At 38.3% G+C, this 26,403-nt stretch overlaps 1 protein-coding gene across 2 annotated transcripts; it reads left to right on the top strand.

Moving 5' to 3' along the window:
* The first annotated feature begins 2,867 nt into the window (after positions 1 to 2,867).
* Positions 2,868 to 24,770, top strand: c1ql4b (complement component 1, q subcomponent-like 4b). Of its 2 annotated transcripts, none has more exons than XM_049479777.1 (2): positions 2,868 to 3,659; positions 20,956 to 24,770. In XM_049479777.1, the coding sequence occupies exons 1-2, from the start codon at positions 3,117 to 3,119 to the stop codon at positions 21,133 to 21,135; spliced, it is 723 nt and encodes a 240-aa protein (XP_049335734.1). In that variant the 5' UTR covers positions 2,868 to 3,116; the 3' UTR covers positions 21,136 to 24,770. The 2 variants fall into 2 exon arrangements, with proteins under 2 accessions (XP_049335734.1, XP_049335733.1); XM_049479776.1 differs by lacking the exon at positions 20,956 to 24,770 and adding an exon at positions 3,763 to 4,042 and having other exon boundaries at positions 3,007 to 3,659.
* Positions 24,771 to 26,403: the final 1,633 nt, after the last annotated feature.

The raw sequence follows: 26,403 nt of genomic DNA, 5'->3' as shown, positions 1-26,403 counted from the left end.
AAATCTTGATTTATTGAAATTTTAACACAGTTTTTATTCAACAGCATTTCTTTCCACACCTGTCCATATGGTCATTTTATCATTACTGTGATACAGTTTAAAAGCTGTTTTTAAAATTCAGCACAATTAGCAACTATTGTATTTATTATGATATTTTTTGTCATAAACACCCCCAACCCCATGTAGGAAAAAAATAATAATGCATGGCCACAACTTATTAAGAAGTGGAACCTATATTATAAAGTTGTGTGAATGACTTATTAAGGCATAGGAATTAGATAATTAAGTCCTTTCCATATACGTTGTCCCCACCACTTAATTATCTTATTCCCATGCCTAATAAGTTATGGCAATGCATTATATATACAGCTCTGGAAAAAAAAACAATAAGAGATAACTTACTGATTATGTTTTTCCTTAATTTTACCAAATAATCAAGAGGAAGATGGATGATCACAAGCCATCAAAACAAGATGAACTGCTTGAATTTCTGTGTTGTTTTTTGCACCCACTCACCTGTGTGACTGCACCTGTGTAACCCCCAAACACGTGTTACATCCACGGGTATTAACCCCCAACAGACACAAAGCACGCCTCGTCCACTTAGTTTTGTTGTTGTAAATGTTTTTTTTTTCTGTAGAGAGCCAGTTTGAGGTCTTGGTGCAGGTTTGTCGGTTAGCGCGCGGGCTAACGGGTCAGTGGAGAGAGAGCGCGGCGTCCCCGCGAGGAGCAGCGCGAGGGGGGCGGGGGAGCGCGAGGCAGCGCGAGACACAGCAGCAGCTCCTCGCGCAGATCACACAAGTGAGAAAACTGTTGCTTCTCCCGCAACATTACCGTGTTTTCTTCCTCAGTTCTGAGATAATTCAGCGGATTACTGGCACGACTAAAGCCGGTTCCATTTAAACTGTATGAGACATTTTGTTTCCCGTTTGTTTTATGGGTAAAAGATAAAAAAAGTAGTTTTAGCAGCGAATTTCAGGAAAAGAAGAGAAAAAAAGGAAAGAAACTAAAACTGAAAGGAAAATCCGTTAAAGATGGACTTACTTTTTAATGGAAATGACTGGAGCTAAAGCGCTGGAGAAGAAGAGGAAACCGGCGAGTCTGAGAGAAATAAACGGATAAACGGGAGAAGAAGCGGAGGAGCTGCGGGACTTCTCCTCAGAATTACAGGACCTGAAGGTAAAGTGAATATAAATACCACGAAAAACAGTTTACAGAGATCACAGATAGACTAACTACTGTTAATAAAAGTCTTAATTGTGTTGTAAACGTTGCTTAACGTTCCTTAATTTGAAGCCAAATTAACTTATATAATTAAACGTTTAGGACGAGAAGCTATCAGCCACTCATTAATAAACTGTATTTTAATACAAATTTCTCAAATTCGAGCAGAATTAGCTGTTCATGTGGAAAATATTAACCTAGTATTGTAAAGGACTATTTACTCTCATTTATATAGTTTAATTGCTGCCATCACCTTTAATAGGCCAGACCTCCCTTAGATTAAGAATCTTAATAGAACATTATAGAACCAAAAACAGAGAAAACGAGAAAATATACAACTTTATTGAATTCATTAATATTGCACTTTTATTTTAACCAAAACTACCAAAGAAGTCTGAAAAGGTTTACCAGAGCTAGTAACCTATTTCACCAGACACATGCAAATATATGCATGTATTCTTACTGTATAAATGACTACCACTAGTTGCTTTTAACGACACTGAAACGTGAGCAGTTACCCGACTAATAAAAATCTGCAGTTGCTAATCCTAAAGAAGCATTTTTTTCTACTGTAAGAAAGAACTTATACTGAATTAATACAATCACTCTCTATACTGTAATACTGAATATTAAACACTTTAACATTAAAGATTGCTATATACCATATAATACATCACTACAGGCTTACCATGTATATATATATATATATTATTGTTTAGATTATACAGCCAGAAATAAATATTGTTTCTTATAGCAGCCGATAATGAGACTGGTGTAATTAGCTACATTTAAGCTGTTTTAATGGGTACTAAATGTTTCCATTTATAGTCAAGGTAAGGCCCATAAAAAGTCAGCAAATGTAAATCTTTCTACATATTATATTAATGTGCATGGTAAGCATTTTAACTAATCTATTATAAGAACTATTGAAACCATTTACATTTTTTTTTTTCATTTATTGATTCTGTTTAATATAGGAGAGCAGTGACAGTCACACATGTCTAAGGCAGTCTGTCGTGGAGCTTAAAGGACTCAGACGGTTAGTGAACTGAAACTGAAGACCCACGGGAACTAAAACCCTGCCAGCCTGATTTTATATTCACATTCCTGCTTTTTCCTTCCTTCCCTCTATCTGCAATCCAGATAATGCAGCCGAGCAAATGGACATATATCCTGGACGTGGGATTGGCATTAAAAAGTAACCGAATTTACTGAAAAGACATGAGAAAAACACATGCGGTGAGAAAAACTGAAAAAATCTTGTTTTTTCCAAAGGAAGAAGAGAATGAAAGGCAGTTTCAGAGCTGCAGTAGACATGGGATCTGCAAGGGATTCTGCAGAAATAAAGCACTTCTGTGAACACAAGGCGGTTAACCTGAAAATAATGCAATGCTACACTGTTATCAACTCTCTGCATCTATAGAAATACGTTACTAGCAGGATACAACTTCTCAGCTCAGAAATACACCTCCACATCACACCTTGATAAAATTGCCAATAAAGGAAAAGCCCCACCAGCGTAATACAACCATACGCTGCCTCTGGAACACTGAACGTTGTAGGTGAAGTTGTTGGGGTTCATGCCCTTTATTGATTAAAAGAGGGCTTCTTCATGACACTAAATAGACAACTCTGACATTTAGAAGACTGCAGTTCAAACTGAGGATAATTTATTTATTTACGTACTTAAAGAGTGTTGGATTGTTTTTCCCGTCTTTTTGTGCTTTTTTCCTTTTTGCATTTCCCATCGCTCTCACCCTAGTTCTCTAATTTTCCCAGAGTTCATTCTGGCCGGCCCCGTGACCTCTAAAGGAGAGGAGGACTTCCTCTCTCTGGCGGCCTCCCGCCTCAGCCGCAGGAAGCGCGTCATTGGCGCTGCAGTGGGCGTGGCCATGGTACTGGTTCTACTGGTTGCTATCCCGCTGTTAGTCCACAGCACCAAGCTGGGAGGAGCCGGCAGCGGAGGGACGCATTATGAAATGTTGGGCAGCTGTAAGATGGTGTGTGACTCCCTTACGCCCACTAATGAACTCACACCTGTTTCCCCACCTCCACAAGACATCCCTGGGCGCAGAGGTGGAGCGAGATCTGGTTTCCGAGGTAACCCGGGGCTTCCGGGGCCCCCAGGCCCAAGAGGGCCACCTGGTGAGCCAGGCAAACCAGGTCCCCCTGGTCCCCCTGGCCCTGGCCCAGGAGGATATGTCCCTTCTTTCTATAGTCCCAAAATAGCCTTCTACGCTGGCCTACGTAAGCAGCACGAGGGCAGTGAGATCCTCAAGTTTGATGATGTGGTGACCAATGTGGGGAATTACTATGAGCCCACCACAGGCAAATTTACCTGTCCTCTGCCTGGAATCTACTACTTCACCTACCACGTCCTTATGAGGGGAGGGGACGGAACCAGCATGTGGGCGGACCTCAAGAAAAATGGGCAGGTAGGAGATAGATGCACATTATGTTATGTTGAATATGTTATATTATGTTATGTAATATGTTAATTTACATCACATTATATAAGTGGAGTGGACTTGTTTTCAGATGGAGAGCCACATGATGCAGACCAGCCCATCCCAAGACAGCTCGTATAAAAAAAACTTATCTGTTTCTACTAGGTGGTACTAGGTACTCGATTATGTGCTCTTAACAGGTCCATATACTACCTTTTCTTGAAATTTTTCCCCTAATCTGACATTTGTGTTTTTTTTCTCTATTAAAATGTAATAATAAAATTGGTACATGACAATTTTTAGACTTTCTGCAGAATTACACATTTTTTTTATTTACAAAGAAAAAGATTCCACATACGCTGTGTGCTTTAGGGCACAAACACATAAGAAACAAGATGTAAGAACTTGTAAGAAAGTCCTGTAAGTTGTAACACATTTTTAACACATCGTATGAAGAACTTACTGTTGTTCACTTTCTGCCTAATATATCCCACACTTTAATAGATGCAGCAACAGATGACGATAATCCGTATTTTCAATTTACATATTAGTGGTGGTGTTATGGCTAATCAGTGTAAAAATTTACAAAATAAATAAGAGCTAAAAGGCATCACAGAGTGGAGTCTGAAGCAGAGACCTGTGGTGAAGGGCCTCTCATGTAGCTGAAGTGAATATCACACCAGTTTCAAAAAATGCTGAGAAACATGAGATGGCATGGACAGTGATTGGCATTTAGGATTTTTTTGGGATTGTTGTTTGTTGAGATGAGATCAGGGAATGGATTTAACATTCAAATAAGATCTGGTAAAGCAGCTTTTCAATAATTCAACAGCCATTTTCTCATCGTATTGTTCCAGACTTTGCTGAAATTGCTGACATAGAGAGAGAGAGAGAAAGAGAGAGAGAAAAAAGAGAGAGAATGGATGATCAAGGGCTTTTTGACGACATATAAAATGTTTCTATGATAAACAACATACTGTTTAAAAACACAGTTCAGTGTTCACTATATAGAACCATTTTGCCTAACGTGTACTAAGAATGATTTGTATCTATGTTGAAACACCCTTAAAAACATTTAAAACAAGGGGTTTTAAGGTGCTAAAAAAGGATCTCTTTCAATCTCTTTCTCTCTCTTCCTCTTTGGAGTGGAACGAAATGCAACAGCTGGAGGCAGTCCTCAAAGGACCTCAGGATTTTTGAATAAACGGATAAGTAAAGCGAGTGAAAGAACTACCAGAAGAAAACACAAGTCTCCATCTGGTGAAACATGACACGGATCGGGGACTCAGTTGCTCTCAACTCAACCGTTCAGTTTTGATTTGAGTCACAGAACAGAGGAGAGAAAGGCAGGGATTATCCAAAGAGAGATGAAAAATTCCCTTGTTAATGTGTGTTTACACACACCCTCTGTCACACATATACACACACACCTGCACACACTAGCATTACAGGCACTCTGCTGTTTCCTCTGGTGGCAAATTCAGACTGTAAGATAAGAGGAGAGGCTAAAAACCCTTGGGAGTCTCTGAGATACAGTGTCAATAAGCCTTTATTGCAGTGTAATTAGGTGGACATAATATTCAGTTATTAGTGCTCAAAGGTGCTGGGAGTAGGGAGGAGTTGTGCATAAACCTTCTAGTCTGGCTGGTTTTCGGATAGACAGTGAAAATTTTAAAAAGCAAAGTCTAGTTTAGTGTAAGTAATGTAACCCTGCTGTCATGCTTAATAATAAAAATAAAAATAATAAAAATAAATCTGGCAGCTATTCTTTATATTGTATCTATTGTATTGTACATGAGTTGGTGTCGATTTCAGAGCTGTTATGGTGTGACTGCATGACTTGGGCTTGAGAACAAATAGAACTGTACTGTGATCTTAAATAGTTTGGAGACTTCTAACATGAAAAATATTTTTTTTATAATACCAGATCCCTTAAGTCATTTTTGGGTTAGCAGCTCCACTCTGGCTTTTTGGGTTTCTGGTGTCTTGTGAGGCTGAGCTATACTGGAAGGCCAGAGATATCTAAACATGCTGACTTGTAGTCTTCTTTTTTGCTCTGCTGCAGTGGCATTTGAACCTGGACTTTAAAGATTCTGTCTTCTTTTCCAGATGGTAAAATTGCTTTGTTGGCATTCTGAATAAATGTACATTCAGTGCCTTCAAAAATGACTGACCTTTTTAGATGTTTTCCTCTTTACTTAATTTTCTAAACGAAATTATGTTCAGTAAAATGTTTTCAATATTATTTTTTTACAAGAATTGACACAAAAAATATTTTTTGTGTTTACTTTATGTTTAAATATAGAAAGTAATATCAGTTCAATGAAAAAGTTGAAAATAAGTTATTACATAAATATGAACTCCTTTAAAAGTGACAACTCAATGACCATGTAAGGAGACCAGTGAGGCAGGACACTAAAAGCTTCAGCTGCTCAGGATCTTCACCAATCAAGCTTAATGGGGAATCTGTACTACAGTTAACTAAAAGGCAAGATGAAGCATGGTGGTGGTAGCTTTAGGAATCATGGCTTCTTTATAAGTTTGTGTGGATGGCTGGCTCTAGGCAGATTTACATATGTGTAAGATTGCTGCCAATACTTATTGATGGATTTAACTGCCAGTGACCTTCACCTGATAAATTGCTCGATATATACTCTTCAGTAAGCTCTTCTCAGAGTTGTGTGGAATGTTCTTTTGTATTTATGGTGTATTTGTAGGGAGGTAGGCTTAGTGGTTAGCATGTTTGCCTCTCAGCACTGCGGTCTTGTGTTCAAGTCCATATCTTGCTGTACATATGTTCTCCTAGTGTCTCTGATTTCCTCGCACAGATCAAAAACTAAAATCTAATTCAAAAACTAAACTATCCCGGAGTGTGTAGTAAATGTCACTCTGTGCTGAGTCAGCTTCTCAGTGCCTGATGCAGTCCTCCAGGTGGACAGTTGTTTCCGGTTGAGAGTACGCTGTGCACAGTTGGCTGAAGCTTCTCAGCGGTGTGTGTGTGTGGATGAGTGCTAAGTGGTTGTGTGTAAAATGTGATTGTAAAACATTCTTGTTTGGCTACCAATGCACTATATAAGAGTTACTTCATCCATTCAATCATCAATTTTATACTTCTAATTTTTTAGTCACATTCACTGCCCTTAGAGGATCTCAGTTTTACTGTCAGAATATTAGCACCAACTGTCTGGACCTCTGTTGAATTAGGTTTGTCACTTTAAGTATATATATATATATATATATATATATATATATATATATATATATATATATATATATATATATATATTTATTTAATTGGCATTACTTTGTAGAAATATGTTTTCACTTTGACATTATAATAATAATTAATTTATGCTTAACATTTTCTTACACAGGGGTAAATAGCATGCAATCAGCTGTCTGTAAATTACCAAGAGGACACAAGGTATCATTCTCTACAGTGCAGGATTTAAGACATCGTTCCCTTAGAAATCCTTCCAACATCTGCCATTTTTCTCTTTGAATCTCTGTCCTACAGGAGTATGAGGATGGCTCCCGTGACACTCATACAACACAACCGTTTTATTGCCAGAATACATAAGGAACACACACACACACCACACACACACACACACACAGTGTCATACATTACAGGCCACAGCCAGACTGTTCATTGATTTAACACTACTGGCTCTATTAAGAGTAAAGGGACAGTGAGAGTGTGTGAGCTGGAGGAATGGAAAGGGAGTGGGGTGGTACGGGGGTGCAGGTTTGCAGGTTTAGCCGGCTTATTGCATGCTGTGATATATTGTCATTCTAGTGCTTTCCTCTTCTGTTAAATCATTCATGCCTTTAAGATGAGATTCCTCCTCTTCCACCTGTGACACACACACACACTGCTGTATGTCCATCTGTGGCCTCATTAATTATCTTTCTGTTTAGCTAAACTCTCAAGGTGCTCTCAAACAGCCTCTATTTCAAAATTGAGCACACCCTTGAATTTATGCACACACACACACATGCACACACACACAAAGACACAAATGCACGCAAATAGGCTTCACAACATGGACCAAGTACTACATACTTTGTTACATATTGAGACTGAAATGCACTTTGTAATATGTTTATTATATGTCCAAATATTTATGAACACCCCCTTTGCTTTCTGCAACTTTAGGCTGCACCAGTTGCTGACATAGATGTGCAAATGCACATACACAGCTTGTCTGATACCTGAGAAGTACAGTAAAAAGACTCTCTAGGCTTGTTGACATGGGGTAGAACAATTTTAGCATTATGACTGCAACAGGATATCAAAAAAGTAAAGAAATGCTGAATAATACTGCATCTATACAATTAATACCTGTCAATATTTCTCCTACTTGTAGATTTTGTCTCAGTTGCTATGGAACACAATCATAAAGTCTTATAACGGCATATTTCAGCTCCAAGTGGTCCAGCTGCCACTATGATCAGGGGATCGTCGGTTCGAATCCTGTTCATGTAGCTTGTAATCGGCTACCATCTCTCCCTATATCACCATCTCAGCTACAATCTTTTTCCATATCACTTCAAAGGGGGATGTTGATCAGCACAAGGCATCTGTGAGCTGATTTATCAGATCCGAGTGATGCTACTTGGCAATTCGTAAAAAGAGGCGGTGGCTGACTTCACAATTCGGAGGAAGCATGTGCTAGTTTTCACCCTCCTGGTGTGTTGGGGCATCACTAGTAATAGGGGGAGTCCTAATGAGTGGGTTGGGTAATTGGCTGTGTAAATTGGGAAGAAAATGGAAAAAAAAACAAGCAATAGTATTACAATAGTATACACGTTAGGTCTGTTTTAACAGCTAAAGTCAGGGGCGTAGCAGCAACTTTTGGGCCCTGTACACTCTTAATGTCAGTGGGACCCTATCCATGCCAGTACACAAGGAACATGTGTAGGAATCCCTACTTGGGCCCTGGGTAGTCAGGTCCACTTTTCACCCCACTACCACAGCCATGGCTATAGTTGTGACACAAAGTATCACTTAAGTAACAATTAATTAGTCTGAACCTCAAGCGGTTCTGATGTAAGAACAAAGCAGCTCTTTTCACAATTGTTTGTGGACTACAATAAGCTGAGCATTCTCTTGGTATGTGTGTTTTTTCATATGTGGGGAAAACTCTCCTTAATCAGGTGTTGATAAAAGCTACTAAAAAATGGGAATGAGCAGATGTGCCAGTAAGTTTGTGCATACAAATGGCAGTAGTTCCTTAATCAATAACAAAAAAGAGTGCCGTAATAATTTGAACAATTTTTTTTTTACTAAACCCTAAATACGTTGTAATTGGGTAGAGGATTTATTTACATATATACATATATTTTTTTCTAAATTGTTGTTACTAAAAAACATACAATTCAAAATATGTACACCACTACATGAAACACTACATGTTTATGAGACCGCAAATGTGTGGAAAGTGTGTGTGTAAGATAGAGAGAGAGAAAGGGATCAAGAAAAAAAATGCAATCACTGGAGCTCATGTCCATCAGTAGCTTTAATTGTAACAATTGCAAGGCAATAAAAGGCTAAAACACAGAAATAACAGTAAACCGACCACCCCGTGTTTCTGGTGAACAGTGGGAGGGAGCAAGATTGTGTGGGATGATGGAGAGATGAGCGGAGGAGAGGAAGATGGATGGCTAATCAGAGGAGTGCAGACAGAGAGGTCGAGAGAGAGTTGCAGCGAGGCCAGAGGCACAGACATCATCAGATCAGTGTAAGTAAGATAGATGAGCAGAAATGGAGGTGGGGGGAGGGTGGGCCAGAGCGGGTGAGAGTAAATGTCTGTTGACCTTATCACAGGTCGTACAGTTTTATAACTGATACTATGAAAAGAATTACCTCCACCATTACGATACGCCTTGTTCACACCTTGTAAGTAAAGAAACAGTGATCAGCGTGTCAATAAGGTAACAAATTTGTAACCATGATTTAAAAACTTCTTATTTTTGTACATTCATTATTTATTAAGCTTTATTATTAGTCATGTTGACGAGTCCTGATCAATTTGCACTCAAATTAATTTGCACACAAATGTGCTCTTTAACTGGTTTAAAGAGCAAAAAGTTAAACTTTTAATTTACAAATACAGCAAAACTGTACTTTTACAGATTAGTATCTGGATGAGCTACAACAGCAAAAGACCACATCAGGTTCCACTGTCAGCCAAGAACTGCATTAGGCTCACGCTCACCAAAACTGAAAAGTGTAAAGACATAAACCAATCCTCATCTGATTAATTTCAATTTCTGCAGAGGCACACATATGGTTAGGTTTAAATTTTGCATCTACTTTATGAATCCATGTATCCAACCTCTTTTATGTCAGCAACATTCCAGGCTGGTGGATGTGATGAAATGGTGTGGTGAATGTTTTCTTGGCACACTTTGGGCCTGTTACTACTAAACAGTCAACATCTGAACATCGCTGCTGACTATGTGAGTTTGTTTGTGACCACAGTTGGAGCATCTTATTATTCATCACACAACAAAAACTCTCTGAAACTGGTTTAATGAGATTTGTGTTCTTCACTGTCATTCTCATTCACCTTATCTGAATACAATAGAACACATTTGGCATGTGCTTCAACAACAGATTTATATAATTAATAGTGCACCTGAGATATCTTTTGTAGTTGAGTAGTACAATCATGTCAACATGGACCAGAATCTTAAATTAATGTTTCCAACATTTCGTGGAATCTGTGCGAAGTGAGGCCCTACATAGTATGTGTTCCTACTAAATAGATCAGTGAATGAATTTGCCCAGACTGTAATTTATATATACTTTTAAATCATGTCCAATTTAGGACTGTAGATGAAGGATCATCATCGTTTTAATTAATTCCTTTCAGTTAGACTAGTATACGTTTGATGTTTGGTTAGATGTACCTCAAGGTCGATTTTCTCTAAAGTGAAACATATTCAGTGTAGACAAATTACTGTCATTCCCTGAACAGATGTAACAATTTTTGCAGTTAATTAATTCATTTGACTATTAAAATGTACTTCCTATATGTCTCCAACTTTTTTTCACCCACTGTATTTCCTCACTCAATCGCTTTTTCTCCTGTGTTTACCCACCTTTTTGCTCTCACTGCATGTTGCTCTCCACTTCTCACCCTACCTCCCTACCTTTCTCTCTCTATATCCCTCCCTCTCTCTCCCTTCCTCTCTCTCTCTCTTTCTCTCTCTCTCTGTCTCGGTGGAGCTGTCGGTGTACCACACAGCTAATTACAGCACGATACAGAGGAGGTGTTAGCACTGGCACTAACAGTCTGTCAATTAAACCACAGCTAATGAGTTTACATCCTCCGATTAATTCATTAATTTGGCTGATGATAGAAGCCTGCGTTACCTTGATGCCACTGCTGTTGCCGTTGGTGTAATAGTGCACAACAGGAGATTCAGTGCACTGTATGAAATACACCCCCAGCATTTCTTTCAGCGTCTCCTTTTCCAACCTTTCTCCCCTTGTTATCCTTTTCTCTCTCCCTTTTCTTGCTCTCTCTCTCATTTCCTATGTTTTCATTGCCCTTTGAATAGAGCAGCCTAAAGGTCGAACTCATACAAACGCCGAGATTAACGTCAGCGTGGGATTGCAAAGAAGCCCAATAAAGGACACCCCCTGTCGCAACCACACACTCACACACACATGCTCAGCCTTAACCTATATCATGTTCATGTTGCTGTTAAATGTCCAGGTATCACCTTTTTTTTATCAAATTAGGCTTTATCTAAAGTCAGCTGCCAATTAGAGGATTCCTAATTGAGCGGTGCACACCTGAACCACCAATTAGCCTTCAGCACCACAGTGAGACAGAGATTTGTCAGCTAAGTAAGGGCTAACCCTCAGAGGAAGGCAGACAGGATTTCTTTCTGTTCGGTCTGTTCTTCCTGTGAGTCCCATGAGGACTTGCTTTCAGAGCTTTTGAGAACCAGAGAGTTCATATTTTCAGATCTCTTCTGTACTACTGTATGGTAAGGGTATAATAGTATGTGTATTTTTGCCTTTCACTTTTTGTGTTCCCTATGTTAGATTAGGCATTGATTGTGTCATAATTACTTATTATGTATTGCTTGGAAAACTGGCAACATTTTACATTTAAGGCCAACTAGGGCTGCATGATATTGAAAAAAATTTACATTGCAAATGTTTTTTTTTCGACGATATATATCGCAATATGTCTCGCGTCTGGACCGATCAAGAGCTAAGTCAGCACCAAGCACTCAAATCCTGAGGAAAACAGCAAAACAACAGTAACCTACCTTTAATCAGACATTTAAATGGCTTCTAAAAAGGTAAATAAGAGTGTTTTTCTGGGATTAAAAGCGTGAATTCAGCTGTAACTGGAAATATCTGCGCAAAACTGTGCTGGACTGAGGTGCACAGCTTTCCACATGTGCGTTTACAAGTACGTGCCCAACCATGTGAATGAAGGCCATGCAGTTACCTCGTGTTTACTCCTGCCCCCTCGCTCTTCTCAGGCAGCAGCAGCCTGTCATTTACACAGACACAGAAACAATGCTGTGTATCTGCTTGTGTCAAGAATCAAAACATTGCAACATGACGTGTTTGATTTAATTGCCTTAAGTGACATTGCATGTCCTGCGATGTGTCTATTGCGCATGCACACATTGAGATGGCAATTCTTAAACGATATATTGTGTAGGCAAAGGCCAACCAATTATTGTTCACATGCTTGAGTGAGTTTGTAGGTCCACAAGGAGGAGGGTCAAAGAGAACTTGTGTCAGGCAATGTGTCAATAACATTAACATAAAAGTAGTTACCAGCTTCATTGCATATAATCATGCAGTCATGATGCTTCCTCGATAAAAGGGCAAGAAGGCACGGGCATATATGTGTACACACAGTATATGTGCATCAGAGTGCATTCTGTCCTCCTATCAGTCATGTCACAGGACATCCTACACTATAGGCAGAAAAACACAAATAATCTAAGACTTATTGTTGGGGTGTTGTAATTCCCAGGCAACTGCTAAACTGGCTAAACTGATGTAGACTGTTGCCAACATTAGGGTAAATATGGTAATTTTACAATTATTCATGCCTCCTAGAAACCTTAAGCTGTAAGGTGCAGGATCTGAAATGGCAGGAACTGTAGTGGTATAGGAGTATTACTACTGTGACTGTAGTCAAACCCTGACTTCCATTGTTGTATTGTACCATTACACTTTAACTGCATTTGACTAAAGTTGACTTATGTCACAAAGTATTACAGCCATCATTTTATCTCAACATAAATCACAGTTCCAGTTTATCTTGAGATATTTTCAGTCTATTTCTCCTTGTTTATCTGCCTGCCTGTCTGTCTCTCTCTCCCTCTCTCTCTTTCTCACTCTTTCTCTCATACATTCTCTTTCCCAATTCTCTTAACCAGCAGTTCCAGAAGTTGCAGCGTTTTGTAACAGACGCAGACTCCCTCCCCTGTTGATACACATCACCTCTTGTGTGGATACTGAAACTGGTCTACCGCTTTCTCTTTTTATCTTTTTTCCTTTTCTCTGCATCCTACAGTAACTTTCTCTTTCTCTCTTGATTTGATATCTACAGAGAATGTATTCGTTTATCAGATCAGGCAACAATAAACTATAATTCTACAGTTGTAAATGTATTGTATAGGTCCAGAAGGGAATTTTTATTTAGCTAATGAAGTAGCTTGCCTTTGGATAGTGCCTTTTGTGTGTGTGTGCGTGTGTGTGTGTGTGTGTCTTGATCTTTCTCCATGTCTCACTTTCAATGTCAGTGTCAGGATGGCTAAGTGATCTCTACGTTTTCAGCTTGTGGCGAAACACAATTAGAGGTCTATTTGTTAAGGGAAGTCTTGGCCTTTTCTGAAGGAGGCAGCGGCTCAGAACGATACGCCAACCGCCGTCCATAAAGAAACGCTTCCAGCCACACAGTCGGGGGCCAGTCGAGGATCCTTTCACCAATTAGCTTTTTAAATGTTACTGAGGGACATGAGCTTGTGCTGAGCAGAGTTATGGCACATGATTGAATCACATGTGAATCCATAAATCACTGAGTTAACATTTACTGATTGAAATTCCTCTCTTGGGAGATAAATGTCCGATATACTCTATTACTGGAAAGGCTATATGCCTCACCCCGCTCTCCACTGACAGATATTATGAGCTGATCGACATACTTAAATGGCAGCAGTGTTTAAAACAATCAAAAGCTCTTAGGCATATATGATCATGATTCACATTATATGTAAAGGATGTCAAAAGTAATTGTATTATGTATAAATGTTTTTTAGTGATTTCTTACAATGAAATGAATGATGAATCGTTGTTTTATCATCACCAAGCTTGATTTCATTTATTTATTGATACAAAGATCAGAATAGATGAAATGTCTTAGATATCCCTTGAATCCTAATTCTAAATGACAGATTTAAGATACATATATTAAAATAATGGATTATATGGGATGGGTCAATAAATATTGAACTTAATTATTGAAGAAAGTATTGAATTATAAATAATAAATGCATCTATATTGATTTTGGACAGAGCCAATACCACAGAAATGCATTAATTGGTTGGAGAAGATTGGGCATCCTACAGCTGAATTGTGGATAGTTTCCTAAATTTCTTAAATATTTGTTTTTTTTTATTTTGGGAAAGTCTACTGTTCTGTGAAACTGTGCTCTTCTATAAGTGTACCTTCCACAGAGAACAAACCTAAATATATGCATGGATTAATGCAAATAGTGTTACTTTTTTAGCACATATAAATACAATCTCATCATTAATAATGATTAATGATAATATTAGACATAATAATAGAATGTGTCTAAAGGTTTTTAGACCTAAAAAGAAGATTGAAGTACTGCGTATACTTTCACATTTATTATTTTCAGGCTTAGTAAGGAGATGCACTATAAAGCCATTAAAGTTATTTACAATATATAGAGCAATAACTATAGTTTTTTTTTTTACTCTTTCCTATGTTTAATATCTCTCTCTCTCTCTCTCTCTCTCTCTCTCTCTCTCTCTCTCTCTCTCTCTCTCTCACTCCTTCATGACTGCATTTGACCGCTCTGCTCCTGCTCTCCGTTTATTGTCCTGCACTGCTCTTATTGGTCACCGGGCTCCATTAGCAGCAGCTCCGTGGCGTGTGCTCACCATCCCGCGGGAGACGCCACTGTGCGCCCTTAATCAATCTGATTTAGAGCGGACAGCGTGAGCGCAGTGGGGGGACACATGCGTGACCTGCATCTCATTCAGCACGCAGACAGGAAAAATGGATACATGTTTCCGGGGTAGACAGAGAGAGAGGGAGAGAAGGAGAGAGAGAGAATTAATGAGAGGATGTGAGGGGAATTGCAGGACAGATTCACGTGTTTCTCACACAGACCTTCTGTAACCGCGTATAGTAGTGCTGGGGATGTAATGGTTCATTCGTTATACTGTAAAAAAAAAAAAAAAAAAAAAAAAAAAAAAAAGCAGTGCTAAGTAATTTAGACACTCTACAAACAGCACAAACGCTTAGCACTAATGTGTAGCTAGCGACTGTAGGATAGCACTTTCACTCACTACCAGAGGATGTCCTGGCCGTTTTCATGTTCGCCTGATTTAAAATTAAACCCCTCTCTACTCAGAGAACCTGATTGGGAAGATTAAGCCATCACCACTTTAAACTAATTAAACTGAGATTGCGATTATTAGAGGTGAGCTCTCAACCAGTGGCCATGTGAGACACTTCAGCCACAGAGCACAAGTGGAGTTTCTCGCTTCATTCAAGCCTAAAAGATGTGTTTAAAAAAGGCTACACCATCCATTAATCAGAATTCAAAGTGAATTTTAAATATGCCATGTATTTCTTCCCATCGAGCCCATTACTACTAGACTAAAACTGGAATGTTCCACAACCATTTTAATAGGCAACTTGAAAATACAACTTTAGTACTTTATGCTTTTTACAAAAAACATTTTTATTTTTTGTACTCCTGAAAATACCATGATACAAAATTTTGATCATACTTCCCAATCCATAAAAGTTTAGCCTCCAAAAATCACTTTTTTACAGTTAAAATACTAGTTTCTAATATGGTATAGGACAAATTACAAGATACTATATGGCCAAGTTCACAAAATATCATTGGCTAAATGTTTTTTGTTTATTTGTTTTCTTCAGCAGTCTAATTAAAACATAAAAACTCATATTTGTTACTGTGTTATAAGGATAAGAGCTTTCTTCCCCCTTTCATTAACGGTAACCCCCGTCTGCTCCCTGTGTGCTCAGGTGGCTGCCCTCCGGGTGTGTGTTCTCACTGTCCCAGTCACTGCCACAAATGGGTTACATGTGGAGGTTGAATCTCTTTGTACTGCTTTTTCTAATCTGACTTCTTCTAATACACCTGTTCTCCTCTAACATTAGTGCTGGATGGTACAGCTCTGCATGAGAGCTGGCCTTCTCTGTTTAGCTTGACTTTGACAAGTCAGAGTACATTTCCTGAAACTGACTACGTGAAAATAGACAAAGAAGAAAACCGTGATTTGATGAAGTGACCAAGTGTAAACAGAGTCAAACCCAAACCTCTACATTTTGCCAGACATTACAGTACCAGCAGGGTTGTGTTCTGTGGTCAAATGTGAACAAAATTGTGCCTTTTTGTTTATAAACCGAAGAAGTGTGTTCATATAGATACATAGGTAGCCTTTAAAAAATACTGTATCACCATTGTGAAGTTTAGTGGCAGATGTTGTAGATGTGTTTCTTCCAAAAGCACAGAAAGTCATGTTTGAGTACATTATATCATGGACTCCATGAACTACCAGCAGATACAAAACCTGATACAATAACTGTGTCCGTCCGGATTAACTCGGTTCATGGTTGGATCCTCCACTGGGACAAAAGTGGAGTCCAAAGCTCACCTCAAAAGCAACACAGAAATGCTTCACTGGTCATGGAATCCAGGTTTATCCATGACCATCCCAGTCCCCCAACCTAAACCAGAGAGAAAACCTCTGGGATGAGCTGGAGAGAAGAGTCCACACGCACAGACAGAATCTTCAGGATCTAGAAGATCTTCTTTAAAGCTTTATTAGCTAAGTACAGCTGCAGAAAATATTAAATAAAATGCTGCAAAATGTAGCAATTTTTTGTTCATATTTTAAACGGAAGTTCAATTAAAGTCTTAATCAGTAAGGATTACGCTTAAGGTCACATCCACACAAAGACATGTTAAAAACTCAAATTACTCTCCAATATGGAGAGTTAAAAATAAGTTTTCAGTGTTTTAGTGTTTTTGTGAATGACAAAAACAGAGCTTCATAAAAATGCCAAAGTCACAGATACCTAAATCTCAAATACCTCTTTACACCCTATATATACAACATTACAACACATTGACATAGATAGGATGAGATTTAAAATATGAAAAAATATAAATACTGATCTATTACAAATATATATACAGTTGCAAGAAAAAGTATATGTGTATTTGGGGTTACTTGGATTTCTGCATAAATTGGTCATTCAATGTGTTCTGATCTTCGTCTAAGTCCCAACAATAGACAAACACAGTCTGCTTAAACTAATACCACACAAAAAATATATATGTTTGCATGGTTTAATTTAAAACACAACATATTAACATTCACAGTGCAGGGTGGAAAAAGTATGTGAACCCCTAGACTAAGGACTCCCGCCAAAGGAGGGTCAACCAGTTATTAAATCCAATGGTTCACATACTTTTTTCACCCCTCACTGTGAATGGAAATAAATATTTTCAAAAACATTAATAAAAAAAATAATTAAATAAAGACTTTTAAAATTTCAAGTACAGGAAAGACATATTCTTGAGGCAGAAAATCAACGTTTGTCCAAATTTTCCTTAATGAATTAGGTTTTACAGAAGTCTTGTGGGATACAGCGGTGTTTTTTTCTAATATATCCTAATGCATTAGGTGCAGCGAGTGGGCGATGCGGTGAGTGGGCCCATGATGAATTTGCATGCAGTAATGTAGTGAGCTGGAAACAGTGTAAACAGAGCACAGTTGTACCATTTATGTCTGGGATTAAGTTATTAAAGGGCTGCAGGGAGCTTGTGCTGAGACGCAAATCTTGAGTGAAGTAAAGAAAAAATAATAGATGGTGAAGTAGGACAACTGATTGTGTTACCAAACATATACACATTTGCGGGGCCAACTAAAGCCCTAGCAGCTTTCCATGTAAGACTGACTGTGTGTGTGTGTGTGTGTGTGTTCAGAATCTAAAATCTAATTCAGGGCATTTGTGAGTCAGTGAACCTTGGGGTGTGTTATAGAATGCAGCTGGTGTGTCCAAATCAAGTATCAGAGGAAGGCCGTCTTATAAATTACATGCAACACGTGGATCGATAGCCTCATCCCTCCAGACTTTAGACTTGTGTAGACACACACTCTCTCTCTCTCTCTCTCTCTCTCTCTCACACACACACACACCTCCGTATCTGTATCAACTAAAACACACTAATGTATGTACTTGTATCCTAAAATCAGTTTGTTTGAGTGTGTTATGTGTTAACTCTTACTGCTTTTAGAAACAGGTTAAAAGTGTGTATGTGGATGCTTATGTGTGTGGGTGGTTAAGAATGTATATGTGTGTGTCAGGGCCAAAAAGAGCGAGAGAGAGAAAGAGTGAGTTGTCCAGTGTCCAATGAGATTTGAGGGTCTAAGGTCATTGCCCATCTCATCTATTTGAGCCGAGCCCAGTGGACAGGAAGAAACGGAGATGGCATTACAGAGAAGAATAGAGGGAGAGAGAGAGAGAGAGAGAGAGGGAGAGAGACAAGGATAGAGTGAGAGAAAGGTAGAATAGGAAGACAAGTGCAATGGAAATGGTGTTCCTATTTTATCAACATTACAGCTGGAGCCGTTACTCATCTTTGGAACCAAATTGAAACTGTTCTGCCATGAAGAGGGTGCTGTGTGTGTGTATGTGTGTGTGTGTACATGTTTTAAGATTTAATTGGAAAGTGTGTTAGTGTGTGTGGTGAGAAAGGTAGCAGATCAGCAATTTAGATATAGAGTAGTTATTCTGAGGTTAAAGAAATACAAGTTGTGAATTTCCTAAACCAAATAGCATATTTTTCCCACTATAAGGCTATTTTCTGGTCTATTTTCATACATAAGGCGCACTGGATTATAAGGCGTATTTTAACTTCTAAATCAGCAGGTCTCGTCGCTGGGTGGTGGTGAGGGGTAGCTAACTAAGTTGAGTAAAGCTAAGTAAACAAAACTGTAAAAAAAAAAAAAGAATTTCTTTTTAAGTCAAATGAGCACTGGATATTAATCTAGACAGATTTCTCTCCTAAAAACTGTTTATTTGGGTGAGTAAAGTGCTTCCAATTATTAACAGTAAGCTTAGACTCCCCAATTTCTCCAGCACTAAGACTAGAGCATTAGCATTAGTGGCTAACCTTTAGCAGGTAATGCTAATGCTGCTCCAGCAGTGCTATCTATGGTTAGCAGCAGGCTACAGGCCAATACTTATCTCTGAACAGCAAAATAGCAGATAGCAGCTAATGCTAATGCTACTCTGAAAATCTCCTGCAATAATGCTGCACTTCAGGAGAGTGGCTTCACTGCTCCTTAATACGTGACTGGTAAAATTCATACATAAGGCGCCTTATAGTGCGAAAAATAAGGTACCTGAAAAATAAACAAGTACAGCTGGTTCTGCTTTTCTGCTCTAAACTTTCCATCATAATCAGTGTTTTTCAAAACATTGGTGACCCTTCCAGTCCAAGCCCAAAATAACATTGTGAAATTTGCAACTTTAGAGACCAGAGGCAGAGCCAGACACACTCATTTCTGCATTACATTACATTTGGCAGACGCTTTTGTCCAAAGCGACTTACAATAGTGAGGTACAAGAGTAATAGAAGTTAAAGGTAAAAACATCTTTAGATAGTGCCTAAAGGAGGTCAAATGGAAATAATGGAATAGAGGAGTGAAGGAGGGGAAAAGGAAATGAGGTTAGAAGTAGTTAGTTTGTTAGAGGTGTTAGGAGAGTAAGAGCTCTTTGAAGAGCTCAGTCTTCAGGAGTTTATTAAAGATAGTGAGAGATTCTCCTGATCTGGTAGTGGAAGGTAGTTTGTTCCACCATTGGGGAACTCTGTATGAGAACAGTCTGGATTGCTTTGTGTGAATGTTTGGCAAAGCGAGGCGACGTTCATTGGAGGAGCGCAGCGGCCGGGAGGTAGCGTAAGCCTTCAGGAGTGAGTGCAGGTAGGAAGGAGGCTGTTCTGTCATCACCTTGTAGGCGATTGTAAGAGCTTGAATTTGATGCAAGCATCAACTGGTAGCCAATGGAGCTCAATGAGCAGTGGCTCATTTGGTAGGTCCACCCCCTTTAAGCAGAACAAGCATCTTATGGTGTTTTTATCACACCTCAAAGTCCAGACCAGGGTCTGCACTAAGGCCTGTGTCTTTGTTACAGCTCCGTTTAGTATTGGTTTTACACTGCAGTTTACTGAGCGGACCAAAGAACTTTACTACATCCTGGCACTATTAGCTACGTGATCTGCGTCTCTCTATATGTGGTTTGTTTAAAGACTGACTCAGCTTCCTGTAATTGGTCAGAAAGTCAGAACCATCTAAAAAAAAAGCTTTTACTCTGCAGGCAAACCAGACCATGGTTCAGTAGATCAGGATCAAGACCACTTTTTTGTTCAGACCAAACTCTGGTCCTTTGGTCTGGACTGTGGTTCACGGCCCCTTTTACACCTGATACTGTGGTTCAGACTAAACTGAAAAGTCCGAAAGTACAGACCAAACAAGGCGGGTTTGAAAGCACCCTTAGATCAAATTCATTTGTGGACCCAGAAAAGACAGTGGTGTTTCTGAATTGTGTTTTTGGCTTGATACAGCTTTAACGGGTATTCGTGGAGTGCATGGTGAACTGTTTTAACAGACAGTGATTTCTGTTTGTGTTCCTGAGTCCTGGTTTTTAAATTCAGTGTCACCTAAGGGCCCAAAGATCACCAACATTCTTTAATTACTATCGGTCTTGTTCACGTTTCACTGTAAATAAACTCCTTTTTTTGCTGTAGATAATATAATTCCTGTTTCCAGTCAGTAGAGTTCCCTAAAATTGACCATGTTTCACCAGTCACACAGAATTACTTTGTGTATAACTTTAAGCAATACAAATTATACAAAAAGTTGAAATATTGTTTGAATTCTCCTTTAACCTTCTGCCTGTGTGTGTGTGTGTGTGTATGTGTGTGTGTTTATTAGGTGAGGGCCAGTGCCATTGCGCAGGATGCAGACCAGAATTACGACTACGCCTCCAACAGTGTGATACTGCACTTAGACGTGGGGGACGAGGTGTGTGTGCAGCTGGACGGTGGAAAGGTGCACGGGGGAAACACCAACAAATACAGCACCTTCAGTGGATTTCTCATCTACCCTGACTAACACACACACACACACACACAGACATCTACCATCTATATGAATTACGAATTACAGATGCAAATGCAAGTGAAAATTGATGAAGGAGCGTATTGAATTTCATAATGCCTTCGCTAGTGTAGTACATGTGCGTGTGAGCGTGATTTTAAATTTGTTCTGATAATTATCAGTCTTAACTTTACAGTTGCTGCCAAGACCCAGGCTGACACACACACACACACATGCACACAAGCACAAACACTGCCCTGAAGGCATTTGCGTCAATCACATTGTTAATGAGGTTGTAGAGTGATAGTATTGACAGAATGTCACTAATTCCGCTCACATAATTCGCCTCGACCCACACACACAGAAACTCACAGGTCTCCACAGTTCACTGCACACATCGATAGGTTGAGTTTCCTCAGTGTTTCAGCATCTTTTAGCCTGATCCCCAACCTGCCATATCTGTAGTGTACAGTCCATTACCCCACATGATCATTTCCCTGTTCTCACAACTAAACAAGTTAAAAACACACATTAACCCATTAACTCTTTAGCAGGCACTGTAAACACACTGTGAGCCTTTTTTCTTTAAGAAATCTTTAGCAGTTTGACCTTATTCCCCGCATTGAATAGAGTATATAATGCAAATTATATCGCCTGGATGCTAATTTCATTTAAAAAAAGCAGAAGTATATTGGCATAATGTGGCTCATTTATGCCAAGCTACACAGAACATTGTTGTAAGAAAAGTATATATATATATATATATATAGTATCAGTCAAAAGTTTAGATGCACCTTAAATTCAGTGGTTTTTTTTATTTACTATGTTCTGCATTGCAGATTAAGGTTATCCAAACTATGATAAAATACATATGGTTTTATGTATTAAACAAAAAAAAGTGTTAAACAAACCAGAATACGTTTTATATTTTAGATTCTTCAAAGTAGCACCTCGTGCTTAGATGACAGTTTTGCCCATCTTGGCTGGATTTTCTCAGTCAGCTTCATGGAGTAGAGTCACCTGGAATGGTTTTCAGTTAACAGCTGTGTTGAACTTATCAAAAATTTATTCATTGAATTTTGGGCCTCTTAATGTGTTTAAGAGCATCAGTTGTAAAGTTGTGAAGGGTAAGAGTTACAGGGATACAGTAAATAGCCCTATTTGAGTAATGTTATAATCCATATTATGAAAAGAATGACTCAACTAAGTAAAGAAAATGTACTTTAAGAAATGAAGGTCAGTCAATCCAAAAAAGTTCAAGAACTTAAAAAAAGTATCCTCAAGTGCAGTCGCAAAGACCATTAAAACATTATGATGAAACTTGCACTTATCAGGACTGGCCCAGGAAGGAAGAGCAAAACTTAACTCACAGGATAAGTTCATTAGTACTACCAGCCTCAGAAACTGCAAGTTAACAGAACCGCAGAGAACAGCCACCTAAATGCTTCACAAAGTATTTTGGTTTGTTTAACGCTTTAAAATGTACTAAATGATTTCGGTACCACTTTAAAATAAGACTACCTTTATAAAGCGTTTATAAATGGTTTATAATTAGTTTATTAATGGTTACTAATTAGGTTGTTAATGCCTTAAAAATCATTAATCAGTTACAACACATACGTAGAAAGGGCAACAATGACCTGTTGTTTGCCAAATAGTGAACTCACAGCCATCTATATTGTTGCCCTTTCATGTGTTATGACTGATTATTAATGATTTTTAAGGCATTTACAACCTAATTAGTAACCATTAATAAACTAATTATAAACCATTTATAAACCCTTTAAATGTCTTATTTTAAAGTGGTACCATGATTCTTTATGTGTTGTGGATGACTTCAGTATTAATTTTGATTTAGAAAACCTTTAGAAAGTAAAAAAAAATGCAGAAAATGTGAAGGATATTTTGACTGGTACTGCACATTTGTTGATATTTTTTTTAGCACATTAAATTAAACATTAAACTAGTTCTATTGTGTAACAGTGACTGTAGTTCTTTTTATTTCATGCATAGAATTATTGTAACCAGGCAAGTCAACAGAAATACTAAATTAGGATCCAGTAACATAATTTTACCAATATTTGTTTTTCAAGTCATTTGGGTTTCTTTGATGTGAAACGCCCAGTGTGATGGTGACAGGAACCAGACATTTGAAGTGCCTGATGCCACTAAAAGCTACCTCACAAAAACTAATTGCATGTCGTAGTTACAAATATGTTGCCTGATGCCTCGAACATTGCTGTACAGATGATTTAGGGTAAAGTTCCTTAATGTATTAAATGTATTAAAAAGACCTTACGTGTATTTAGTGTATGGTGGAGAGGCACATGCTAGGCTGAAACCTTTTTATATATATTGTGGTCCACATTACATATCATATACAGTATAACTATATTACATATATCACCTCAGACACTATGTAGAGATCCATGTTTCTTTTTTTTTTCAGTCAGAAGTTATTTATAATAAAAAATGCATTGTAGACACAAGCTCTGGTTCCTATCACCACCACGGCCAAGAAATTTCATTTACATTGAATCAGTTTACACCAAAACACTAAAATAATTGGTTTATAACTACTTCATAAGGCACAAATTATGCAGAATATTTAAAAAAATCAGTGGAGTTTCCTTTTTAACTTGACTTATTATAATTTTATGTCAGTAACTGAATGGCCCAGAATTTAACTAAAAGGTTATCAATAAAACAGACTGAGAGTGTTATACTATTACTATCCATATCAACTTTCTTTCCAGATTGACTGTCCTTACAAAAGTAAAGAACGTTTGTTTTGGTTCTCTTAAAGCCAACATATTGAACAGTAAGAAATCTGTCCTCTTTCCTCTTGTCAAATTGTGAACATGAGATTCTGGTGATTGCTGATATCTGTCAGTCCATTGTTTATTGAATGTTGAGCATGAGCTGTTGTGTTTTTCTCCAGTATCATTCTTTTAAAGTCTTTCTGAAGTCAAATTAATGATAATTGTTAAGAAAAGTCTGAGAAGCATATCCTGTGTGCTGTTTCTTTTTCTATTTTAATTTAACCTCAGCAGTAACTAAGACTGAACTGAATTACACTGCAAATGATACAGGGACTGATCATAAACAGGGAAAAATATACAAATATAACTAAAACTCAGAACTGAGAGATGCTCCTGTATTGTAAGAGAAAGTCTTCATAATAGTATGATTTCTTTTTGCAGCATGAATACACACTATGTTGTTTCCAGATGTACTGTATCTTAATATGTACATTATATTTATCTTACTTTATAACAGACGAACTCTGAGGTCTGCTGTTCTCTGGTGTATTATAACATAAGGATGTGGTACATACAGTATATTATCAACTGTACAATACATGTAATGTGTCTGTATACTGGGGTGGGTGAGTGGTGTGTGGGGGTAATGGGGGTGGGGGGAGAAAGAGTGATTGTGCCCCAATCAACCTGTAATATAAAACCACATGTATGTGACTGTGTTGACTCATGGTGTGATTAATGTACTTATACATATGAGCTTAAAGTGTACCTAGTAACGGGCTGAATGTCGCTGCAATGCCTTGCAATTCCAGAACTGTGCAGTTCTTTATTATGCATATTTATTCTGCCATATTGAACAGTATATAAGAATAAAGAGAAGTTTCAAAGCCTGTGTGTCTGTGTCCATTTTGTAGCATTGTGCACCATTGTTTGTTGGATATGAAAGTAAAGCAAGTATCCTAAAGCATGTGTCTCTGATTATTGTGCCTATTTATTTTATTTAAATCAATTAAATAAAACATGTTCAAGCCTCTTTTGAGAAAAAAAAACCCTGCACATGAGAAGGACAAACCCTTGAGAAGAACCAAGACTCAAAAAGGAAACTGAGCCTCCTCTGGCCAACAGCAAAACCATCCCAAATACACAACACAGCAGTCCAGCTAAATCCAGTTATTTTATAATTTTATTTCTAATTTTTATCCCATTTTCTGGGGCTAATTACCCAACCCACTCATTAGGACTCCCCCTATCACTAGTGATGCCCCAACATCAGAAGTGTGAAGACCAGCACATGCCTCCTCCTACACATGTGAATTCAGACTCTGCCTCTTTTCTAACTGCTGCTGATGCAGTATTGCCGAGTAGCATCACAGCGCACTCGGAGGAAAGCACAGCGACTCAGTTCCGATACATCAGCTCACAGACGCCTTGTGTTGATCAACATTACCCTAGGAGTGATGAGGGGAAAGAGCGCCATCTACCCACCCAGAGAGAACAAGACCAATTGTGCTCTCTCAGGACTCCGGTACCTTATGGCAAGCTGAATCCAGTTTTGAGGAACTTGTGGAGCTGACCTCAAGTAAACTCAATGATTGTAAATGGATAAACAACTCATGACACCTCAATTCTTTAATGATTCAGAATTATTTCTTAAATAATATTTATAATATTTTAGATAATTAAATAAATATTTTGTAATAATATTATTACAAAGCAGTTGTCTTCATCAGCTCCATGCCTCACAGTGAATACACTCATTGACAACAACATGGCACATGACCCCAGATTGTAAATAATGTAAAATCTGTCCTTGTGATAGGAGGTGCATTATTGGACTAAGTGAAGCAGGATGGGGGCTTAATATTCTCTTGTAATCATTTCTTTTGTAATCACACTCTTTTTTTTGTCAGTTACTGTATTTTTACAACATTTTTCTTTAAATCACTTTACACCATCCATAACATGTTTTTAAACCAATGCGATATCACTGTACAGCTGAACACTCTTTAGGATCCAGTTCAGATGCATCAGGTAACAGATGCCCACCCTGGTAAACATCACACAGAGTGATGATGAGAAAGAGGGACATCCTACTCAGACTGTGTTCTGTAGGACTTCCAGTTCCAGATGGCTGTGGCTTCAACCAACAATAGGGTTCGAACCAGCAATTGCCCTGTGCCAACACCAATACAGCTGTGCTACAGGTTTTTTATTATTTTTTGTTTGTTTAACGATGGGTTCAATGTTTCTTTTCAGTGACATAAAACCTGCTCTATATGACTTAAAGGTTTAATAAGCAACAAGTAACAGAATATTTTAGGTACTATATCATTCTTGCAAAGTGTGTGTGTGTGTGTGTGTGTGAGTGTGTGTGTGTGTGTGTGAGTGAGTGAAAAAGAGCGACTTTGCCCCCATTAGTAATCTCCCTGCTAAAGGCCAGATAGAAAGGTCCTCACACACATTCTGACAAGCTTACACACATTAAAATAATCAATACAACACACACACACACACACACAAA

This window comes from Astyanax mexicanus, chromosome 5 (assembly GCF_023375975.1).
Source record: "Astyanax mexicanus isolate ESR-SI-001 chromosome 5, AstMex3_surface, whole genome shotgun sequence".
Taxonomy (NCBI): Eukaryota; Metazoa; Chordata; class Actinopteri; order Characiformes; family Acestrorhamphidae; genus Astyanax; species Astyanax mexicanus.
Note: the sequence above shows the minus strand (reverse complement) of the source record. Positions and strands in the feature narration are given on the sequence as shown.

Coding starts and splice junctions, on each gene's coding strand:
- c1ql4b (XM_049479777.1), top strand. CDS start 3,117: ATGGTACTGGTTCTACTGGTTGCTATCCCGCTGTTAGTCCACAGCACC. Junction 3,660..20,955: donor ACCTCAAGAAAAATGGGCAG/GTAGGAGATAGA, acceptor TGTGTTTATTAG/GTGAGGGCCAGTGCCATTGC.